General features: G+C 43.6%; 1 protein-coding gene and 1 long non-coding RNA gene across 4 annotated transcripts; both read right to left on the reverse strand.

The window, feature by feature from the left end:
- Positions 1–736: 736 nt before the first annotated feature.
- LOC111266406 (hepatocyte nuclear factor 4-gamma) lies at positions 737–18040 on the reverse strand. 3 transcript variants are annotated; one of them, XM_022843877.2, is made up of 6 exons: positions 16341–18033; positions 7851–8192; positions 3940–4064; positions 2130–2541; positions 1605–1934; positions 737–1211 (listed from the first exon to the last, which is right to left on the reverse strand). In XM_022843877.2, the coding sequence occupies exons 1-6, from the start codon at positions 16603–16605 to the stop codon at positions 1063–1065; spliced, it is 1623 nt and encodes a 540-aa protein (XP_022699612.1). In that variant the 5' UTR covers positions 16606–18033; the 3' UTR covers positions 737–1062. The 3 variants fall into 3 exon arrangements, with proteins under 3 accessions (XP_022699612.1, XP_022699614.1, XP_086827013.1); XM_022843879.2 differs by lacking the exon at positions 16341–18033 and adding an exon at positions 10857–11001; XM_086970887.1 differs by lacking the exon at positions 7851–8192 and having other exon boundaries at positions 16341–18040.
- Positions 18041–20559: 2519 nt separating this feature from the next.
- On the reverse strand, positions 20560–21789 carry LOC147752687 (uncharacterized). The gene is made up of 2 exons (XR_015313427.1): positions 21705–21789; positions 20560–21501 (listed from the first exon to the last, which is right to left on the reverse strand). It is a non-coding gene; the product is annotated as an uncharacterized LOC147752687 (long non-coding RNA).
- Between the last annotated feature and the right edge of the window lie 1041 nt (positions 21790–22830).

The following is a 22830-nucleotide window of genomic DNA, read 5'->3' on the forward strand; positions in this document are numbered from 1 at the left end:
ATCGTCATATCAGTACCGCTGCATTTTCTATCTAGATGCTATACGATAGTGTAAGCATGCCCCGATCTGGCAAAAATAACTAATCGATATACTAATATAAGTTACAGAATCTTATCGCCACGATGTTGAAGAACATAACTAATGGTTTCCAGAGGGGCAGTTTATGTTGTCCATCTAATATATGTCTTTGGCTACCGCAACGGCCAGGAGATATGTTGGTGGTGGCGGCTAACTTATGCCCGTCTGTATACGTGCCTTAAGAAAAGGGAAAAAAAATTTGCTCTAAAATAATCCAAACTGATTACTATTGGAATATTTGGTGTCTTTTCTATTAACCTTGCGCTACTGCCGATAGCAGATAAGTTCTCTAAGCGCCCCGGAATAAGCTACCTGAACTCAAACAGCTACTGATTTTAACATTGTTAGTCAGCAAGCTTAGAAAAAAAAATGACAATTTCGTGCATCTTACTTACTATTTCTAAATGTGAATGTATCGAAAAAAAAAAAAAACATCAACAATACGCGTGCAAATGCAAATGCGAGCGAGCATTAATGTTAGCTGGTACCAACTGGTCTGGGGGCATTTTGATTCGTAGTCTTTTGAATATGCTCTTGATAAGCACCGGCGTGTGTTTAGCTGCCGTTTTGATATCTGGATAAATATCGCAAACAACTTAATGTTCCGTATGAATCAAGTTTTTGATTGAACTTTGAAGATTGAAAAGAGCGTGTACAATTATGTCAATAGTTCGCTTAATTATTTATTCATTTCTTACACGACCCTTTTTTGTGAATATAATAACGTCAAATTATTATTATTATTATTATTATTATGGTAATCCATAAAAAGCGATATACATGAGATAAAGGAATAACCAAACATGACCTCCCTCACTCTCAGTGAACGGTGACCTTCTAGTATCCAGAACGATCTTTCATACTAGAACCACACTCTTCCTACATTTTAATTCAACTATTACGTGATGAAGTTACATCGTAATGAAGGTGCAGAGTTCTTTGTCGATGACGTCGAGCTCTATAACGTTGCTATGAAGTCTTCAGCTAGCACTCGGCTGCGGCCTGCTGAGGTCCGACGGACGTCCCAGCGCCAGAAGTATCCATCGGTGATACCTGGAGCCCGCTCTGTTGCATATGTTGACTCATTGTCTGCGCGATATGCGGAGAGCTCATGCATGGATCTAACGGTGGCCCTGTATAGTAGATGACAACGGACCTCTCACGTTATTATCTAATTAGAGCACTTATTGCGGTACCGCAATGCTTTCTCTCCTATCTTTTGGCCGAAACAGAAGGCCATGTTCTAATACCAAATACATGTTTACCAGTCCGATTGCGGTTAGTGAATTGACTTTAAGCTATTAAGCTTAAACGACATTACTATGAAATAGTGCACACATAATTATATAGGAATGGGCATACAGTCTATTGTATGTCTAGATAAATCTGTTCATCAATTGCATTATAAACTAGAGGTCGTTACTGCAGGCTCCGCCGATGAAGCATAAATGCGGTACAATTTGCGTGAATAGGAAAAGTGAGTTCTTCTAAATCATATGCATCATGGTAATAGCCGTTTCACGTACCGTATCCGTTGGCGTTACCGCCTGTGGCGCTGTTGCCGGCGGCAGTGTTTGTGCTATCTTCTTGATAATGGTACGTAGTTGGACCGACCATTCCGCCGAGGAGCATCTCCTGTAAAAGTGAGTCCACACGAGTTTTTCCGACACTCTTCGCCATTTGAATCATTTCGATCATCTGCCATGTGACAGATTGAAGAGTGGGAAGAAGAAGCACCATTTGAACCAAACGGCCCCGAGACTCGTATTGCCGATCATTCGTGTAGTCCTCAAGGGCCGTCTGAACCTGGTAGCGTAGAGCTTTGATTTTGTTCGGCTCATGCAGGCCACGAGCATCTGAAAATTGAACGGTCAAACGACATTTGTCTTGTGTGAATGCATCAACCGAAACTCTGATCGGAAACCAAAGCTAATAAATCTAGATCAAGTATAGTGGTTGTATAATAAAAGCAATGATATGTACTCAATGCCAGTATAGTTGTATGTGTATAAAAGTGACGGGTTGACCCTGAATGGCCTGAAAAAATTTACTGGGATCGAAGAAGACGATTGCTTTGAGGCAAGCGAACTCTGTGTCGTCAACGCGTATTTCCCGCATCGGGTGTATAAGCTCATCAATAATTCGTTCACTGATTACAGATAGTTCAGCGTCCTGCATAGCGTTTCTCGGCATCAGGAAATCGTTGCCTAGTAGCAAGACGTCCTTGACCGGTAACGAGCGACGGGCGACCCCTAGAACGAGATGTTCCCCAGCGTGAGCTCGTAGCAGGGCCACTTGGTCATCCAATTGCAGCTCGAGGAAGCATGGCAAACTTTTTGCCCAATCAACAAGACCCAAAAGCTGTTGCTTCATTGAGTTGCAAATATCCTCCAATTTGGCTATCTTCTTTGTCTGCATATTATGCTGTTCAGAATCGCCATATCCACCTCCCGGAGTCTGTTGCTATAAGGGAACAAAACAGTGCCAGCAAATAAATTGAGTTAGTCGTTTTATAGCAAAGATTAATTGTACCGTACAATTACACTGTTTTAATGGTATTTTCTTTCACTGTTAACTGCGAAGATTCCCCTCACCGTAGTAGACAATACATACTACCAATCATATTGGGCTGTTACAGATGATTTTGGTAAATTTTGAAGTTAAGTGACTTTTGAATTAGTCGGGCTAGAATAATAATTTTTAATATGTCTTGAAGGTACTCTGTTTTATTTTTTACGTTCTTGTCCCAGCTCCCGAGTAGTTTCTGAACAAATATACACTTACCACTTGCGCCCCTATCTGTAATTATTCTATCTATGGCTTCTCAAAATTCCCTGTTTGTTTACACACCAATTGCCCTCTTAGGACATATTTAGCTCCCTAATCATATATAAACTCCTATTGGAAGAACGAGCGGATTATTACAGATTATTATCGAACATTACGTTGCTCAATCCAGGAAGTAGTTGAGGTCTGGCGGCGATGAGGTCTGGCTTTGTCATCACGTAACCTGGCTGCTTGTTTCCAATTATCGATAAATTTCTCAAGGAACTCAAAATAGGGGGCAGCTTTCGTTAACTCATTTTATAAGAGGGCTAGTAGCAGATGCCTCCGAGCTTTTTTGCAAGTATTACCATTGTCTTACGCTCGACTAACCTATTCGACACAACCACGGGGCTCGATTTTTTTCTCCAAGGAAACGCCATCCTTTCACCTGGTCTCTCTCCGACTCACGGTAGATATTGAACCATCTCTCGTCTATAATGGCCGTATGTTCCAGGCAGATTTTTTGTAGCTTAAAGTTTTGCAAGTCTCAAGCGGAATATACCACGTGCGTCTTCAACTGGCCTGAAATCAATCCACGGGCCATCCATTTTTTTCTCAGATTTCGCATTTTCTGTTCAATCTTCAGGCACGTTACACGTATATTCGTCGATTTTGATAGACAGAGCTTTTAGATTTGAAGCTTTATTTTCGAAAAAGCTCTTCGATTGCGGAAGTGCGTTCCTGTCCTTCGGGTTCCGATACCTGGTCACCTCGCTTCTGTTCCTTAGCACTCTGATCTCCATTCTCGAGACTTCCGTTTGAAGCCTGCTTGCCCAATGTCCCCACCCATCTTTAGTAAATATTCGCAACGTTGTGGTTTTCGAGGAAAAACATAACCACTAGGCGTGGATGTTCCAGACCAAAAACATACTCCTTCTTCTGAACTTGTGTTTTCTTGAGTAAATTCTGCCAGTTTTCATCGGCCGGAATATTTACCAGTTAAATTTCGTCGACTAACAGAATTGCTTCCAATAGCGTAATAACAATAATTCCATCGATATTATATTGTGAATATCAATAGCGTATTAAACTTACGCTTCGCGAGAAGACATCGGCATGAACGAGTGATTGTAAAGTGAGCAGGCCTTGATTAGCGAGTGCCTGGGTGTCCTCATAACTCTGTCGACGGCAGCTGATACGGTCACGTTCATTTTGTACAGCTAAATAAACATAAAGATCACAATTTAATCAACAATGGCATAGGAGAAACAACCGGTTTCACTTAGACAATTCATCTAATATATCCAGAAGTGACTGAAAAGCTAATCTACGTCGGCAATCGCCTACGCTGAGCTAAATCATTGCATCTGACCCTGCTTGCCATAATTAAATAACTTCAGTAGCAATATATTAGGAATATAAGCGCATCTGCTGCCCAAAAAATATGTATTTATCATAGGTATACAAGTTCGGTACGGCTGAACTTCACACGCTTTATTATTATTATTATTATATAAGGGTATCGTGTAGAAGTAATTTATTCGGACACTATAATCCTCCTGTATCTCTTCGAAATAACAGTTTAAAAAAAGAGTCACCCCCCACTACCTATGCAGAACGATTCTACTGCGATCCGGGTCAGGCGATGCTTGGTTGGTGGGTTTCCATTACTTGATTGAACAAAGGGCTAGAATTGTAACCCGTACTACGAAGCTGCTACGACTTTATATGTACTGGCGCATTATTCAGTATCGTGGTAACAGCTGTAGCAGCGGTAGCTTGTCTGATTTGTGTAAAATAGTCCTTGTCCATAGATTTAACTCGTAGAGAAGACATAGCAAGAAGGGGCTAGAAGACCATTTCGAATGCAATAGTCCTTATATGCATCTCGACCTACATAAACGTTTTATATCCAAAAAAGACATTAAAACAATTTATCTACATTTTCTCCTCTACCAGTGTCCGCAACGTACATGCGTATATCTGTTCTTTTATTGTTTCACTTGTCGCCTTAGGACTATGCTTTTTTTGGTATTCAAAACTTCTAAGTACACTGACGGCTCTATAAGCATACTGTTTATTTAGGAGATTTGAGACAGCATAACGAAGAGTGTAAGATTTCAGGCATAAGGCTTCGGAACTATACAATTGTGAGGAGCCGTTGCAACCAGCATCTTTTTATCGAGTGTGTCCTATATTGTTTGCTCTATATTTCTGTTCGCTGATTATACGCTCGTGATTCTATCAATATTATCATTTGTTTGTTTCTAGTAGATAGCTTCAACACTCGGGCATATGCCTGTTGGTCACTTCCCTTCTATGGCTGGACTTCGTTTGGATCAACTTATCGTGGTGACGGATCGGATGCTGTTGTTACAAGTTTTCTGTTGAGGCTTGTTTTTCCGAACAGGACGAAAAGACGTACGACGAGAGAAAGGCACAGAATCGTAACCGGTGTCGTAAGCTTGCAACAAGGTGACGAAAGGATGAAGGACGTGGGTACCAAAACGCAGCCAGTGATTCGCCTGATGAAGGCGCATAATGCAACGATCTTTCTCACGACGTTTGCAAAGCGGCAATCAGCGGTCAAAGTTCCATTTATCTTTTTTCTTTACTATTTAGTAAGACAACTGTCGGCATCAGATGAGCACAAGTCGAGCTACGGTCTGCTACCAACTAGTGGGTAGGAGTGGCAAAATGTCATGTCTACGTGTGTATTTGTGCCCGTTTGTCTGCACATTGTGTTGTAGGATTGCCTTGCACGCGTTTCAGCCCACATCAAATAGGATGCTTCAAACAGAATAGGGCTGTAGAAAGGATCAGGCGAAAGGAAGCTTTTCCGGTCACAGGTGCTCGAGGCCACTTCTGGCGCAATGAAAGATCAAGAGGTTCAAGGGGATCCGTTCGGTTACTGGTTCCAACCAGCTTGTCTGTTCAGAGGGTCCATAGAGGCATGATACAGCTGACCGAGTCACGAGAACACAGTAGCACCGTACAATATCCTGTGAGCGCGCTTATGCCGCCCGCACTGTCCAGCGAAGTGGTACCATCTATAGAATAAGAAGATCGACAATAGGTTGACATCGCCAAGTCACCGTGTAGAAGGAAACTAGCTGTATATTATAAACCAAAAATAAATAAATGTCCTTTGTCTTTAGGGTACGTGTGTCCTGTCGAGGTGTAGAAACGTTAACACGATATTCACACCAGTGCAAGCCAGGAAGTAAGCATGCTGCTTCAGTCTGGCTATGCAGTTCGTTGTGGTACTGAGCGTCGTATCTAGAGCTCTTTGCAGGCGTGAACAGAGTGGACGGAGCGAAAATGAAAAGACGGCTCATGTACGAGTTATATCCCCTTCTGCACGATCTTCATCTCTGTCGGACAAACCGCAAACAACTGTCTCAGTGCAGGATTTTTAAACAGGCGAACGGTCGACGGGCTCGTGATGGTCGTGCCTCTTAGCACGATACAAACATTCAAATCGAAAAATGCATATGACCACTGAAAACCGTCATGTTCCTGTTCACGCCAGCAACATCGACCGGTTGCTGCTGTGGCTGAGCCTATGCCACGAGGCGAGCACGTCCGCCGATCATAATTCAGGCTCGATTCTTCGTCGACCTGGATAGAAAACTAAATTAAGCATGAACCAAATAAAACACCGTTGAATGCTCATCCGTACGAAGAGTGTAGTATGTCTGTTTATTCGTATCTGCATAGTCTGTGTGTGCGTTGGTTCATAGCACTTGACAAGCGCTTCCAAGCACGCCATTGGTGGCATTAACGCCACTATTGTCGGCGGTTGTAAGGCTAGGCACTATACAGTTAACGAGCTGCGAAAGAACAACGAAAAAACCTGGATTACATCGCTTCATCGACCAAACCGCAGCGAAAAAGTGCGGCCGCTGAACGCTGCAGCGTTCAAACGGCGACGAAAACAACGCAGGGAACATCTCTAAGCCACGGCAGGCCAACGACATCATCGGCATCGTACCTATGCGCCTACAGCGGTGAATCTTGCTAGCAGTGGCGGTCGCGGTGGCAGCAGCGGTAGCCGTAGGTAGACGCATCGAGGATTCATGCCACTACTCACAAACAGCGGCCTGATTTGTGTTGGTTCATCTAAAGCGTCTGTTCTATTGACGTCCGCCGCAGCAGATGCATAGTGAGTGCCGCATTTAGACGTAAATATTCTAGGCTGGCGCTGTCACAGCCGCCGCCGCCGCCGCCGCCGCCGCCGCCGCCGCCGTTGTAGTTGGTAGCGTTAGCGCGCATCTACGAAAACTGCCGTCTACATAGGTCATTGGAGAAGATGTGAAAAAACCCGTTCGCTTCAAGAAGAGTGTAAATATAATGTGGACGGAAAGTCTATAACGACGTAGATTTGACTCTATGCGCAGCTCACCGACTTCGCGTTGTCGTCCGTAACGCATTTGACGATAACGTCTCGATCGGCAGACGACAACTGAGGCTGGCAATCGAGTAACTGGAGCGGCTGCTGGAACAAGCGTCGTCACCAGGAGGCGACGGGGTGTGCTACTTTCGCTAGAGCGGTGTCCAATTTCGGTAAACCACCGAGTATTCGCATTCAACTGATCCGGTTCCGGGAGAGAGACTCCAGCTTAGCGGCGCGAACTTCTATCGCAGTCGGACCAAACGTGATCCAAATGGATAGATGTACGAACAAACGACAGCATCGAATGACTCTCGCCGCCACTGACGCGGATAGCCACCATCGGAATCTCGACATAGCTCCGCGCGTACCGAGACCTAGCAACTTAACTTTCGCAGGTTTATCTATCAGCCGGCCTGACTGAATACACCCCTTTCTTTGGCAGTGGTAAGTCGCGACAACGCGAACGGCAATGCAGCATATCTTTTGGGCAAAAAAGTTCGTTACATCCCGCGCTATCAGCCATAGAGCCAGCAGCTCTCTACCGTTCTGAGTAGTAGGACAAAACAATACAGTGCAATAAATGAGACAAAAATGAATTGAATCAACTTACCTTCCTTGCGCATACCGGCACGAAAGCACTTCTTGAGTCGGCAATAACGACACTGGTTCCGTTTGTCCTTATCCACGACGCAGTTCCTGTCGAAGCGGCAGCTATAAACGTGGTTCTTGCGTACAGATCGGCGGAAGAATCCCTTGCAACCGTCGCAGCTAGATGCTCCGTAGTGCTTGCCGGTAGCCCGATCTCCGCAAATAGCACAATACGATGAGCCCCCATGTGCAGTAGGAACACTGCCGGACGTGCCTGTGACGCTTTGCGCCGACACCGGAGAGCCGCTGGTCGAAATAGGGTTGTTGGCAACACCGTACGTTGCAGCCGCGAGCTGTTCCGCTTCTAGAACCGTCGGCATAAGCGTTAGTTCGTTAGTGGGCTAGAGCTATGAAACCTTATATTGTCGACGCTATCACGACTATTGTCAACTCAGCTTGCATAACGTCAGAGGCATTCTTGATCGCATAGTAAAAGCGAACCTCTGAGGTACATCTCCCGACCTCCGAGTCGTGTTCTGATTCGCGCCAGACCAAGCCTAAGTGTAACCCTTAACCATAGATTAGCATTAGGCGCCCAACACGATGGCCCGAAAACCGATTCGCGTCCAGTATGGTTGAATCCCTTAACACATATCATTAAGGTGACGCTCTTTCGCTCACTGCCATAGCGAATAATTACAGTTTAACACCATCTATGCCTATATACATACACACCTATATATAGATATATATAAGGGTGTTTCAGAAGCGGCTCGAACATCAATTAACGTAACCACGATCGAGTCTTGTACGCCTCTAGTTAATTCTACTAATAAAGCTTCGAACGGCACTATCTGATATGTTGTTGTTATTATTATTAGAGTCATAACCATCAGCATCAAAATGAATAGTTATCATTTTGTGTCATGTGAGTGTTCTATATTTGTTATGCGGTCTCCCTTCCTCTCCAACTCATTTTCCGACGCTGTCGATAGTGAGACGCAACGCGGCGCCCATAGCGCCAACTGAACGCTAAGCCGGTTCAAGGGGCCATTGTCGACACAGTCGTCATCGTCAGCAGCAGCAGATAAGATTAGATAGGGTTTTTATCAACAGTAGCTTGTCTGCTTGTTTGCTGGCTAAATAGGTAGGTACGTCGTATAGGCAGTCAAGTATATTCTACAATAGGTAGATGTTAGTTTGGTGGAATGTTAGCATTTTTTCTCTATCTGATTTAGTGGGCAGGCCGTTAGAGGGACGAAAGGCCCGGGGATGGGGTGCTAATCGTCGGTGGCATAGCGGCAGAAGCGAGTGCTTTCGCGGCAGAAAGCAGATAGATCGACAAGAAAAAGAATATACATAAGGAGAACGGCCAAGTGCTACCGGCATATCAGGCGTCATTTCTAAAACCTGAGGAGCGGCAGCCTTATGTTACTGCCGCCGCCGCCGCCCCCGCCGCCGCCCCCGCCGCCGCCGCCGCCGCCTTTACTAGTACGTTAACGTACAGTGATACCGAAGTGAAAGGCATCAAATCACCCTTCGATCTACGTATTTGTTCTATCGTATGCACTCAACCAACGTCTCAGCTGTCTGTCTAGTGAAAAGGGAGAGGAACTATGAAAGACGATATTGACAAAAATTGTCGTCTCTTTACAACTATGTCTCTTTACGAGCGATCAAACAGCGAGTGAATTTTACGACGTATTTATAACAATTGGTCAGAAAACCCTTCAGCGAACGCTAACACAGACTGGGTGGTTCTGGTCGGTTTCGGTCCAAGTGAACGAAGCGATTGGCCGGCCACATGGAGAGGGGATTAGAGCGAGCCTGACGGTAACAGCGTAATCAACGCAGTTGAATGGATGTATAGCTGAGCGTGATTCTAGCGCTTAGGTGGAAACAGCTCTCTGGGGATTGTGTACAAACGGCCGTATCGAAGCTAACTGTCAGAAGTGGGAAATCTTTTAGAACAGTTTGTAGCTGCGGATGGCCCCGTAACGGGATCTAGAGCTTAAGTCAGTTTTGTATATTAAAGCCGACAGCTTCGTCTGTTATGCTGGGACTGCCAACGCCATTGTGGCTGCAATGTATGTACCCTAAATCATGTTATCGATCTGGATGCATCTGACATTGTTGATTGGGCTTAACTTTACCTATCGAAGATCTATTTTCGTTAAGGTGATGCTGAGTAAATTAGAGGTAGACTCTTATCACGAAACGCACACTAGTCTAATTTAAATAAACGAAACAGGAAACGTTAAGACATCTCCTTACTGTTCGTTACGAAGCTGAACTAGCGAAATCGTTGAACGTTTTGAAATGCACACAGATATTTGGCCATGAACTCGCAGTTCACCTCACACTACAATATGGTAAAGTATTTTGTAACAAGAACAACACGATGTTGTTATACGACGCCCACCATGCGTACGATACCGTCTACTTTGTGCAGATTTCGTTACTGGCAAATTCATCTTAGATGTAGATAGGGCCCTAATAGGAAGCCTTCAGAACAATGCATGAGTCAGATGATAGGGGGTCGGAACGCTTCAACGGCAAAAGCATCGAGCATACACGTTTCCGGCTCACGGAGAACTGGAACAAGTTTACTTTATGCCAGATGTCACCCTGTTCCACGTTTCGATTATACTAAACCAAATCTAAATGGCTGCACCTTTCTTACAATTGAAAAATCTAGTCCCTATCATAGAGAAGACCTTAAAATGATCTTTTCTGGTATTCAATAGATGTAATATAAATCTGCTGCTTGTTGTCGAATACCTCTTGCACCTATCTCAATAGCAAAGACCTAGGGGTGGGGGCGAGTTTGTGTATCAACGAGTTCGTGCAGCTTCGAACTTAACCGAGTCGAAATACTGTTGGACCCGAACGACACAAGTGATACACTTATCTCAGTTCTGTATTTCGTCGGTGATACATATTTTTCTACGCATAGATGCGCATAAAATAGAGAAATAACGGACATCTCTTCAATTCTACACTTAGTAAAATTTGTTTTAATGGATACCTGCATGAGCGGCACAAACGTCTATAACATCGTCAAGAAGCTGTGCTCTTTCTTCAGCGGTTTCTATCCGTCCTGGATAAAAGTCAACACTGGAACGTACATCTTCCTCATCGCATGACGTCGAGTGTTCAGGAGATGATTCCATGATCTGGTATTCGTTGGTCTGTCGCTGCGCAGCAGAACTGTCGTTCGTTAGATTTTTTGGATCGGGAGAGTGAGTGGGTTGAGGCTTCGAAACGGAATAATTGTAGGTCTTTTTCTCTAAAGCTGTAAGATCGTTTACTTCCTCCAAAGCGGAGTAGTCCTGAACGGGTTTAGTCTGAATGGCGTACTCCTGGCTCGTGTAGCCTTGAAAAGAACAGCTTTGAACCGGCTCGATAGGCCACAATGCACTCATTTTATACTGTTTACGTGGAAGTTACTCGAAATCGACTTCACCAAACTTTAACTTAACGTCACCGTAAGGTTCGACATCTAATATCACTTAGTGTATATATTACCTCCACCGAAAGTTCCGGTTTTTGCAGTGCTTCTCGCAGTAGTTTATGTAGTTAGAGCTCCGAGCACTAAATGATAAATTTCAGGGGGTAAGGGCATGCTTTTCTCCAGAGAGAGTATTTACTGCTAGCACACCTGATTAGTCATAAGCAGAAATCGGAGCGCGATCTAATTAACATGGCTTCTTCGTTCTGGTTTTCATTGAAAAGCGAATTATAAATCTGAACAGCAGCCATATGATTCGCTGGCCAGGAGTTTTGCCTTGTAGATGTCAATTTTCTATTTCGCTGACTTCCATTTTTAGTATATAATAAAGATAAGCGCTAAGTTCTAAGTATGCGTGCATTAGTTTTACGCCTTCGTGATCAGCGTTTAAAATTTTATTACTTACGAACGAAGGGAAACATCGAATGTTAGGTGAAAGAAAGTTCATACCTCGAGTCCGTCAACAAACACACTTTGAACCCGCATGAATGTATAGGAAAACAGCTGTTACCTCGTAGATCGGCGGCCGAGAGGGCAAACGAACAAAACAACACCCGACATGAATCTACAGCGAGAAATGGATTGATCATACACTTCACACCCTAGACATCGTGTGAAGTACGTATAAGATTATATGCTATGAGGTTTGGCGCTGCCGGAAAATCAGGACCAGTGTAATGAAGATGCGTAATTTCAAAAATCATAGTGAAGTTAGTTGGTTCTGGGTACGGTGAACGCCAACTTGACTGAATCCAGAAACGGTGCAGTGTAAAAGTTTGTTAACGTCAAATTACCTGTTCTTATTAGTTTTCGATTGCTTAATCCTATGTTCTATACAATATGTTGATTATGTTGCTGATCTGTATCGGCTACCCTCGATAGTGGTCTTCGCTCGAGATCTCCCATCGCTTTGAAAAGTCAACTATGGCTGGCATATTTACGCCGCTCTCATTAAGATTTGACAAATGACAAGAGAAATTACTGGATTCATCTTTACCTTAGTTATTACAGACAAGCGTGTTTATTCCTTTCATCTTGCCAATGATTTTAACATGTTTTTTGCTGCATGCTTCGAAAAATCGTATTTAATCTCCGTGTTGATTCGTGTTGTACAAACCTCATAATGCCATACGTCTCATAGACAGTGTACGGAGCTTGGAGCTTCAGTCGGCTATCGAAAGCCGCCTATCGTTTATCAGTAGCTTTACTATTATCAATATTATGTATCCGACGAACGCAGGCAAAGTAGTGTTCCATTAAATTAAAATGCGAAACCATATGCATCATTGTAAAATTGCCAAAATCAGCCTAAATAGACCAGGTTACCTAGTAGCGTTGCGTAGGTTAGGCTAAGCGTCCACGTAAATGTCATATTCCGATCAGTAGGTCGGACGGTATCTGTTGCTCGTGTCCAACTTCAATGATTGCTTTCGAAAAATGATAAAATACCTTTAAAATGCTTTTATTGCACAGATGTTTGTGTCACATTTTGCGACAGCCAGGCTAATAGAAGAGTCGATAGTCTTCGTTAGTTGATGTAAACCTTTTGCCAAAGGCTGAGTGTGGTATTCATACAGATTTTTTTACGTTACGATACGTTCACGTCGTGGGTAGATTGTCGTATGTAATCATATCGTCTTCAAAATTCGATCTATTCTGCACATTCGCCTTTCTATTTACAATGTGACGAGACGATTTTTTCTCCTTCTGTCCCTCGCTGAGGTACACAGAACAACGAGATCCGAGTCATAGTTATGAGTCATCACCTCGCTCATCGGTCATTCGTTGAGAACACGACGTTCAAGGGCTCGAGCCTCAACCATCACATGTGTTATTAAACGTAGTTACTGATGCTGATCTGTTCTTTTTCAATACTAGTGTAACGCGAAGTGTGTAAATAGAGCTCGATAATTACAAACAATCTGCTATCTAGTTCGACTCATTTCATTGAACTCAGATGTTTTCAATTATCGCTTTTTTACGTCACACCGTATCAACCGTGACTGCACTTTCAATCTTTATTTTTTTTTCGAGTAAACTTCTGAAGGTGATATCTTCGGACACAAGATTTTCTGCTGAAAGTTATACTTCACATAAGCTGCCTATATATATATATATATATATATATATTCTTTATCTCGTAATCTAAATATACTACGTTAGCTTGTGCATAAAATACAGGCGAAAGAGATATAAAACTAATACGCCTAATCAGAAGCTTACGCAGGTAACACACACTCGTTTAGTGGATGCACAGCTCTAAAAGAAGAATGTTAGCTTTGTTTTTTTGCTTTTTCAGCTTAATCACTAAAATACCTTACAGAATCTCGAGCAGAAATTGCTACAGCTTCTTTTCAAACCGACTGTGTAGTTACCGAAATTCATATAAGAACCAAAACGAACAGATTTGTAATTTGGATCGCATCGCTGATTTACAAGTACAGGTAAAAAAGGCATAGGCACAGTTTGTAGACCTTCAGGTCTCAGCCATTCATTAGGTATACCGCAAAAGTTGTTCAATCGGTGCGCTGTTATTATCAGCACAAATAACGATAAGCTTCTTGAGTGCATTTCGGCATTGAAAAAACAATCGAATTTTATAGCATAATAGATATACGTGTCGTCATTTCGATTTCTCGCTTTAGATTTGAAGGGTCCCGAGTCTGTTTGTCCATGGAAAAATGATGGTAGCTCTATCGAACGTGTAATGGATGGAATCTGATGTTTCAAATTCAAACGGAAATTGAATTTAAGTACACACGTTCTTAAGACGTAGAAAAGATTCTGTCCAACTAATCGCTTGTGAATTTTCATCCAGACAGTAGGTTCAAGGAAGCAGATAGATCCGTTTTGTCATTTATACTGAAATTATTACCTCATAAATAGGCTTGCACGTGAAGGTTGGCCGTATGAAGCTGGGCCTGTAGCACGGGGAACTTTGGAACAGTTTTGCCGATAATAACGAGCACGTTTGCACAAAAATCCGCCGACTGCTTCCTCGTTAACTTCAAGCGCCTGTAGCCGAGATGAAGCGGCTCATAGTGAGCGCAAGCCAACTTCAAAACGGGTTTAAGTGTATTCCAAAGCAATAGACGAAATTATAGTATTAGACCAGTTTAGCCATAAATATCAACGTAGATTGCGCAACGGAGGTCTAGCAACATTATGCTAGCAAATCGTTGCCAGATCATTTTCGGATATCGCACAACTGAGTGACATCAACGACTCGAATTTTGTTGGCAAGATGGCCTCTATACAGTTTTCATCGAATAGTAAGACGGGGTTCTGTTCGCGTTCTCGTTTGATGCCTAAAGCTTCGGTCACCCGAGGATGTGGAGCGATGGCTAGCGTTGATTTCGGCAAATAGGACCCGAAAGCGATGCGGAATAACGTAACCCCCATTCTCTGCTTATTTTTTTATATAGTAATTTTCTTTTACTTGTTTTCGACACTTTTATTGGTTTGCTATTCTGTTAGAGTTGTAGGTCGCTGAATATAACATAATACTCCGTATGGTACCCTGTCGCGTAACTACGATAGCAAATAAAGATTCGTAACAAAGGGCGCTATCGCTTCAAATACTCTCACATATGCTGTGTTAGGATTGTAAATAATTAGAGTTTCGAGCCACAGCCCGCACTCTTCTTGGCTGTGTCGTGTAGCATCGAGCTAGCTGGATGCTATTTCCTGACAGCAGAGATTTCGTATGAACAAGAAAAAGTAAGAGATAAACTTCATATAGTAAGGGCTTTTCCTGAAGTACTTGTCAGACATGGTTGTACGTTTAATTTATGATACACGAATTACGAGTCTAAACAATATTAGGGGCTGTCGTATTTTGTGACAGCCACACGGTACGAATGTTGAGCAGTTTAAGGCTATTCGAAAAATATAATGCCATGGGGCAATTGTAATTCTCCTTAGCGGTCTATCTTTATACGCTTGCAAGTGTAATGGCCCATATATTTAATAGCCATAAATTTAACATCAGATCAAGGTTATCGCCACGGTGATTTAGCTCATAAGTATATATATATATATATATATTGCTGGTATGCGGGTATGCGTAGAGAGGCAATCAGATAGATAGCGCTAATTGCGACAATAGAGGCAAATTTACAAGTACGTATAAGAGTTTCCAGGAAAGCTTCCGTCCTCATAGGGGGCGCTAGCGATCGGCTCTTCTCCCTTTTTCGAGCACTGAACAGTAAAGACAACATTAAGCGACTAGATACAGCCAAGTTATGGGTACAAAACCAACGACAAACAGTTCCCTGCCTCCTCTGAATAAGCAAGAACTTATTTACAAGACGAGATGAAATGCTTATACACGTGCTGGACCTAACAACAATCGGTTTTATGTCGTTTTGCCAGATTCTTTTCCCATATGCGTGGTAACGTTGTCATGAATGATTTTTTTTTCTGTGCCGTAGGCATATGAAAGGAAGTTGAAAACACCTCTTCCTGTTTTGCCCGTAAGAATCATTTTACTTTTAGACCTCGATGTACACAACCTGCTTAACTAAAAGCTAGCTATTTTTAGGTTTTGACAACGGTAGAGTTGGGTCAGTGAGCTGACGTGCGGTTAGCTTTTTTCATTTCGGGTGCCATCATCTCACTTTCGTTCTGTTTTCATTCGCTACAACGTCTACTTAGAGTTCCAAGTATGAAGTCAAATAATTCCAATGGCACGATATCACATATCTTAACTGATTCTGTGATACGACAATCGTGAGCTCACTGTAACCAAGCATCTCATTCTCAACTATCGATAATTGGCCATATGTCGGAGTAATCACCGATAATACGGTTGTGATTATTGCGACTCGTGGAGCATCGTTCTGCTGTCAACTGATACGCTCCTGTAGATTCCATTCAGTGTTGCTAGCAAAGTAAAAAATAAGTAGTTATCTATTGGAGTAGGTATTTTTTCGGCCTTTCTATCAACTAGCTTCTTCGCAATAGATAGTTAGCAGTATTTCTACTTTGGGTTTGACTTACCATCTTTAATGCTTGCATTACTGACTCCAATGGATCTTTTGTAATCCCAATGCTCCGGGCTGCTACCGCCTTCCGAGCTCGTATGTCCTCCGCTGGTATCGTCCAGATGCCCGGCTCGGCTGTTGATTGTTGTCTGGGGGCCCATATGCGGTGGTGATCCCCCAAGCTCACGTAATCGTTCCCGCTCATCGTCTGGCCTAAAATGTCGCACCCCAAAGGGCTGGGCTGCACCACGCACGTTCGAATACTTCTGATAGCCTTCCATCTCCCTGCTGATTGCTGCTTCATTATTGCTCGATGCCTCCTGTTGCTGTACCGACAATAGCTGTCTAGGCTGCAATTGGTACGGCCCACTGCAGAGTTGGTCGTAACCAAATGGCTCGGGCAAACCGAATCGGGGATCTCTCGAAGTTGCCAGCGTGGGGCTTGTTAGAGGGCCTCCACCGGGCCCATTTCCTGTACTCGTTGAGATCGCGAGACGATTAAACTCGGACCAGCGAGGGTCATTCTTGAGGTCCGCCAAGCACCATTTCTGACCGTTTTTAACTGCTGGAAGAAGGGGCTGAATTTGGGTGGCGGACTCCGTTGTAGTATTCGTGGGTGCTAGATACACAGAGGTGTGAGGGCTGCCGCGAAACTCCGTCGTGCTGCCGAAATAAAACCAGCTTTCAGTGAATTCTGCTGCCGACGCCGGCCAACCGACAGTCGGGGGAGGGGGTGCGCAAGGTTATAGGTCTGCTGTAAACTGATGTGTTTCAAGACGCCGTCACGATTCCGACCTGGCCTGCGACAATCGGTGTCTGAAGGAAACGTCAAACCCAACGAGGGCAACGATAATCAAACGTAGAAACAAGACTGTGACAATTGGTCGTCAATGGTGTCGTGAAAGCATGTCACTTCGGTGACCTCTCGAGAGACGGGCGAAAAGGACATGAATTCAGCTGTAAGGTCTACAGGGAGCTGGAAGGGAAAGCCAATAGCGTCGGAGGTCCAGGTGCAGCTGTGTGTTTCGCTTAGTTACCCTTTGCATTCAACGGCAATTCAATATAATGGGCAGATCACAGGGTCCAGTAATGCGCCAGCGTGGCTCCGGTAAGATCTCGAGGGTCACCCTGGCCGAACGTGCCCGTAATCGAGTTCTATTTGGTTATATAGCGCATACACGAATGTTTTGATTGAGACGCCTTTTCCGACCAGTTTTTACCGCTTACCGAGATTCAAGTGAGAACAGAAGCTTTTTCACACACACGCAAAAGGATCACTCAGGCCTCGCGGGCTGGGTGTGACTCCTTAGGCACTTCGTCGGAAATCATGATGGCTCTGTAGTCACTATCTGTCTATTTCGATATATCTGTTAAAAGCGACCGTCATGAAAAAAGGTAATAACCCTAATGAAACCGTCCACAATTCAAACGATTCAGGCGGAAGCGGTGTTGGATCTTGGGGGCAAGTGTAGGTCAAAAATACGCTTTTCCAAAATCACTACTATGTACAACCCCCGCAATGCAAGTAGTTTCGGTTCCAGTATCACTGCCGTGAGCCGAAATCGAAAAGCATCGATTCTGGCAACGAGTGGGCCTGTCTTATACACGTTTTGTTGTAGTCTAGAGGATCTAGAGAAACTGCAGAAGATTTCTGGGGCGCTCCAAACGATCGCTCCAAGCACTAGCCAGACAGAGAAGAGTGAGTCCAAAAGAAAGGACCCGAAAACCAGTGAAAGGACGCTCCGCGCGTCGTTGCTAGCCTCCCGTTGAATTGATTACGGAGCGGTAAGGGTGGGCTTATCGGAGGCGGAGCTATTTGCTAAACGTTTACAGGCGGAGCTTAACAAGGCGCCGTGTGCGCTGGCTGTAGACGAGATGACAGTCGCTCACGACTTTTGGCGTCTGGATCCGTACATGGCTGCATACACGACAGCTACGCAGATCGCCAGCTTCCTTGGCGTTGTCGTGTCGAGCGTGAGTGCATGCGTGAGTGGGTGCGGGTGTAATTATTTTAGCTCTTTTAGCCGGAATGGACGTCAGCAAAGCGAAATCGCCATGGTACATGGCTGAACGGTGGTTGATTTCTCATTTGTTCCGCGAATAGCGGGACAGAAAGGTGGCTAACGTTCAAAGTATCATATAACTCAGCAACATAGTGGCCATATATGTAAATCAGAAATATAGGGGGCGGTAAATTCAATTTATCACTTGGTATATATAGATCGCTATGGCCAACAGCTGACCGATAGCGAGCTCTTTTCAGCACTGCTGAAGAGTCTTCATCTATTATCAGCCATGTTCGTTCACGTTTCATATTGCAGTTCAGTACCGTACTCTACCGCGATTAAAAGTAACGCTATTAGTTTTCGTTAGAGAGAGAAATAAATCTTTGTTGTTATTGTATCAGGACCGGACACTCATACCGATGCTAGCTTTTATTTGTTTTTAGGCCCATTGCTTTTCTTTCTGCTAGCTGACGCTGTATCGCAAAAGTGACGCAGGTTGGCTTCAGGCAGAGGATATGGAATCGGGACGCCGTGGAAACAAATCTGGCGCCACAAACAAAACATCGAGTCAAGTTGATATCTGCCGGAGAGAGACAATACAAACTATGCGAACACATCACAGCGGTAATTATGGTTATTACGACTATAATGGATAAAGACAATGAAACTAGCAAACAGATATTGTTTGTATCGCTCGATTCTTCTCTCGATGGGATGTAGAGATCGACTGCTTCGACACTGTTGACGATATCATAGAGAACGATATACTTACGTCAGCCACAGACCGGAATACGTAAACAGAGTGGTAAAAAACGTTTTGAATCAATAACCTCATAGAAACTATTATTGATAATAACGTACCTCATCTATATTGGTTCGTCAGGTAAATAGGCTTCTTTTGGCCTTTGTGCTCACCCTATCGTCGATGGCAGAGAGCAAACGCCCCTCGAACTCGTAAATCAGCCATGTCGTTCATGGCGGTCTGTTAGCGAACTGTCAGTCAGATTTTCCAATAGACGATGCTCGTTGATGATGTGGAACACCTATATATTTACGCAATTATTGGGACAATACGGAGTCAAATATTGTCAACTTTGCACGCAAAACCGAGTGCGAAAGTTGAAGCACTTTTAAGCACTAAGCAAAAAGTCCTTTAGAAACAAATCTAAAAGCTCGATTTTCCTCTTTTATGATGAACGTTTGAATAATCCCGGGTTCATGATGGCGCTAGAGAATAAGCTTAGGTCGTTGTGTACTTGCTGTAGCCATAACGATTCTAATATTAGAACGCTAACTCGGAACATTCCAGCAAATACATCGCACAAAGTTTGATCCTTTAGAATTAGTGGATAAGAGTGCGAGGCCGTAACTAAGCCATGCAGTCGTTCCACCTATCTTCGTCGCAAGTTTGTTGAGCAAAACAAGCTTAATGACAATGGTTTCTCATGTGGCGTTCGTCTCGGACTCGAGTGCTCGTCATTTAACGTTTAGGTATATCATAAGTATCCAAAATTCGGAGCGTCCTGGGGCAGTTCGATCGCCAGCGCTTCGTTGGGTCGAAAGGTCCAAAAAGGGGTCAAATTTTGTAGAAAACTAACACTAAAAAAGACATCCAGTCGGTTTTTTTCTTTTCGAAATTGCCAGCCAAACATGATTGCGCCACAAACGATATGTGTCAGCCAATATAATTGGTATCCATATGACCGCCTGCTAAGTTTTGTTTACGATAGTTTCAATAGCTCCATTTAGCAGAAATATTTTCTACACAAACAAGTCGAACATAATTTTTTTTTTTTTTTTTTAATTCGCAGCGCTGGAAGTGATAGTAGTCCACAAAGAAAGTCTCATTGTATTGTTACTATTTTGATATTTGTGACCAGGCTTGAAGTAATAAAGATGTTAGCGATTGCTCACTATTTATCAGTAGGATTGCTTCTCTGGTCAGGTGAAGAGAACGACAAAGCAGACTTGAAGATGCATTATGGCTTATATTGATAACGCGAATCATATCTATGGATAGATCGTGTGGCAGTCAAAAATGTTTGCGAAGAGTCATTGCTATCAGGTATTTGTATTTTCGTGTGTACCATTTTCGTTTCGTTGAAAGGCACTCTTCCACAAACTAATAGTTCTCATATAGATGCAGGCTACCTACATAAGAAACATAGCAAAAGGTGAATGCGGAAAACGGGGAAAGAAATAGGAAATTTGATTAAAAAAATCGAAGCCTTTTTGAAATTACTTGAACCATGTATTTAGAATCCGATAAAGTAAAACGTCTAAGAACGGATATGGCTTACCGGTACTACATCAACTTAAAGGAGTCACGTCGCGTACGATAAAATATAATATATATCTTTTTTTTTTATAGGCAGATAAATGTGTACTATAGATATATAGGAGACAAGAAGAGGGAGAGTGAGTTATCCACGCTTCTCTTACGTCACGACACACGTACAATACTGATACACACAGGCACGCATACACGACGGAAGAGCTCCTGCTTAACTTCAACTCGAGATAGTTGTAAGCAACAGCTGTAATGTCGCTGCTAGTATCTTCCTGACTTGCTAAACAACTGTGCATAAAAGAACTTTAATCGATCACATGGTCAATTATCTTTCTGTCGTCGGTAGTATCCAAAAAACTGTAGATGGAATAAATCGTTTGCATCCCGTTGCACACTATGGTCCGTTGACACGATCGGTCATGAAAACTCAGGTCACGTTGGTTTTCGAGAAGGCACGAGCAAGGACGCTGCGAAACTGCGGTGCCGAAGTGGCAGCATTCTGCATGAGCAGGGAACACCGATGGGTCTATACTAATTTTTCACAGTATCCATTAAAAAGCGGCTAACGGGCGTACCCTGGAACTGTTGCTATGACTGGTAGGTGCTGCAATCAACCAATGCCATCGTGGTAGTTGTAATACAGCTGAAAGCAAACTGGTGCGCGACAACGTTCCGTTCTGCTATGAGCGGCGGACGGCCTAAGCACAGAAAGCGGAGCAGACAGTGGGATAACAGACCGTGCTCATTGTCATCGTCGCCGTGAGGAACACCCGCCTGATCTAAACCTGGATTGTGGATTGCTGTTGGCCATTGAGCACAGGTCGTCCGGTTGGCCGATATGGAGGTTGATATTCCTTTGATGTGTGTTTGTCGACTGCCTCCTAGGCGAGATTGAAAGAAAGAATAGGCCACCTGTGATCAGCAACATTAGCACGCGGTAGTGGAACTATACACTCTACCCTAAATTACTCGCCCACTAGGGGCATGGTCCACCTGACGGATAAGTTGACCGACCCTCGGTGCGTCAGGGAATGGCTAGCGCTCATCGTAGCAATTATTGTAGAGAGACAACTCGTAAACTAACCTGGTCTGTTGACTTATCCTGCTGCGCTAAGCTACCAGGACCGGGGCCAAGATACAAAGTCCTTCCCAGAATAAATAGAGCAAAAGTCGTTTCTACCATCTGCCAAAGTATAAATGTTCTGGGCTTCCCTTACCAATCAGTAGATCCTCTTCCTTTCAATCGAAATCAGCCCGTAATTGTTAGCTGCAATAGATAGCGATGTAGTAGGAGACTAGCTCACCGTTTAAATGGAAAGGTGATTTAGTAGATTTAAATATGCCCGTATAGTCGGTTTCACCCTAAATTCGGATACTAACAGTACCCTCTTACGAATTATATCACCTTACAGGTTGCATTACAGACTGATCTGTTGGCAACCAGTCGATCTTGGTAACAACGGTTCCACCAGTCTTTCTAAAGGCGACAAGAAACCAGAATCGGTCGTCCGCCGAAGCCACACAGTTTCTTAAGCCAGAGAACGCAATATATTCCTATGGATAAACCTATCGCTGTTCTCATAGCTCCGAAGAGAAAGTCAACTGTATTCGACGACACTCCAATCTGCTGGGTCCCATTTACAACTGATGTCGAAATCATGTTCCTGGAATTACTAGTATGAAGTTTCCAGTTTGTGTGTGTTGGAGTTGAAGCTCATTTTCGTTGGCAAACAATTTAAGGAGACGTTTTCGTCGGCTGCTTTTGGTTGCTCTTTCGGTTCCAGGCTAACTGTAACTCTAGTCAGCTCTGCAAAGCTACTGCCTTCACGACGTAGGCCAGTATTCTTTTGAGTCTGTTGTCATTGCACAGCACTTAGAAAAGGATTTGAAGGTTGTGCTGCAAATACCGGAGTACCGCAAGCTTCTCCAGATTACCGAACTTACAATTGTAATTAAAAAAAAAAAAAAATATATTATTTCCACTTGATCCTGTAGGACGTTGAGTATGTTACACGCTACAGTTGCTAAGATAGGTATTCAAATATAGCTCAGATAATCCCTCTACGGGTTTTACGTTCGGTATCGCCATTAAACATTCCGTCAGATGGCTATTCCTCAGCATGGAACGAAGTCTGTCTACACCCGACTTCGAACATAGGCCGTAACGTGTCCATAATATAAACAAGCAAATACGTAACCCATTAAGCTGA

Source organism: Varroa jacobsoni, unplaced genomic scaffold, assembly GCF_002532875.2.
Source record: "Varroa jacobsoni isolate VJ856 unplaced genomic scaffold, vjacob_1.0 scaffold_1080, whole genome shotgun sequence".
Classification (NCBI taxonomy): Eukaryota; Metazoa; Arthropoda; class Arachnida; order Mesostigmata; family Varroidae; genus Varroa; species Varroa jacobsoni.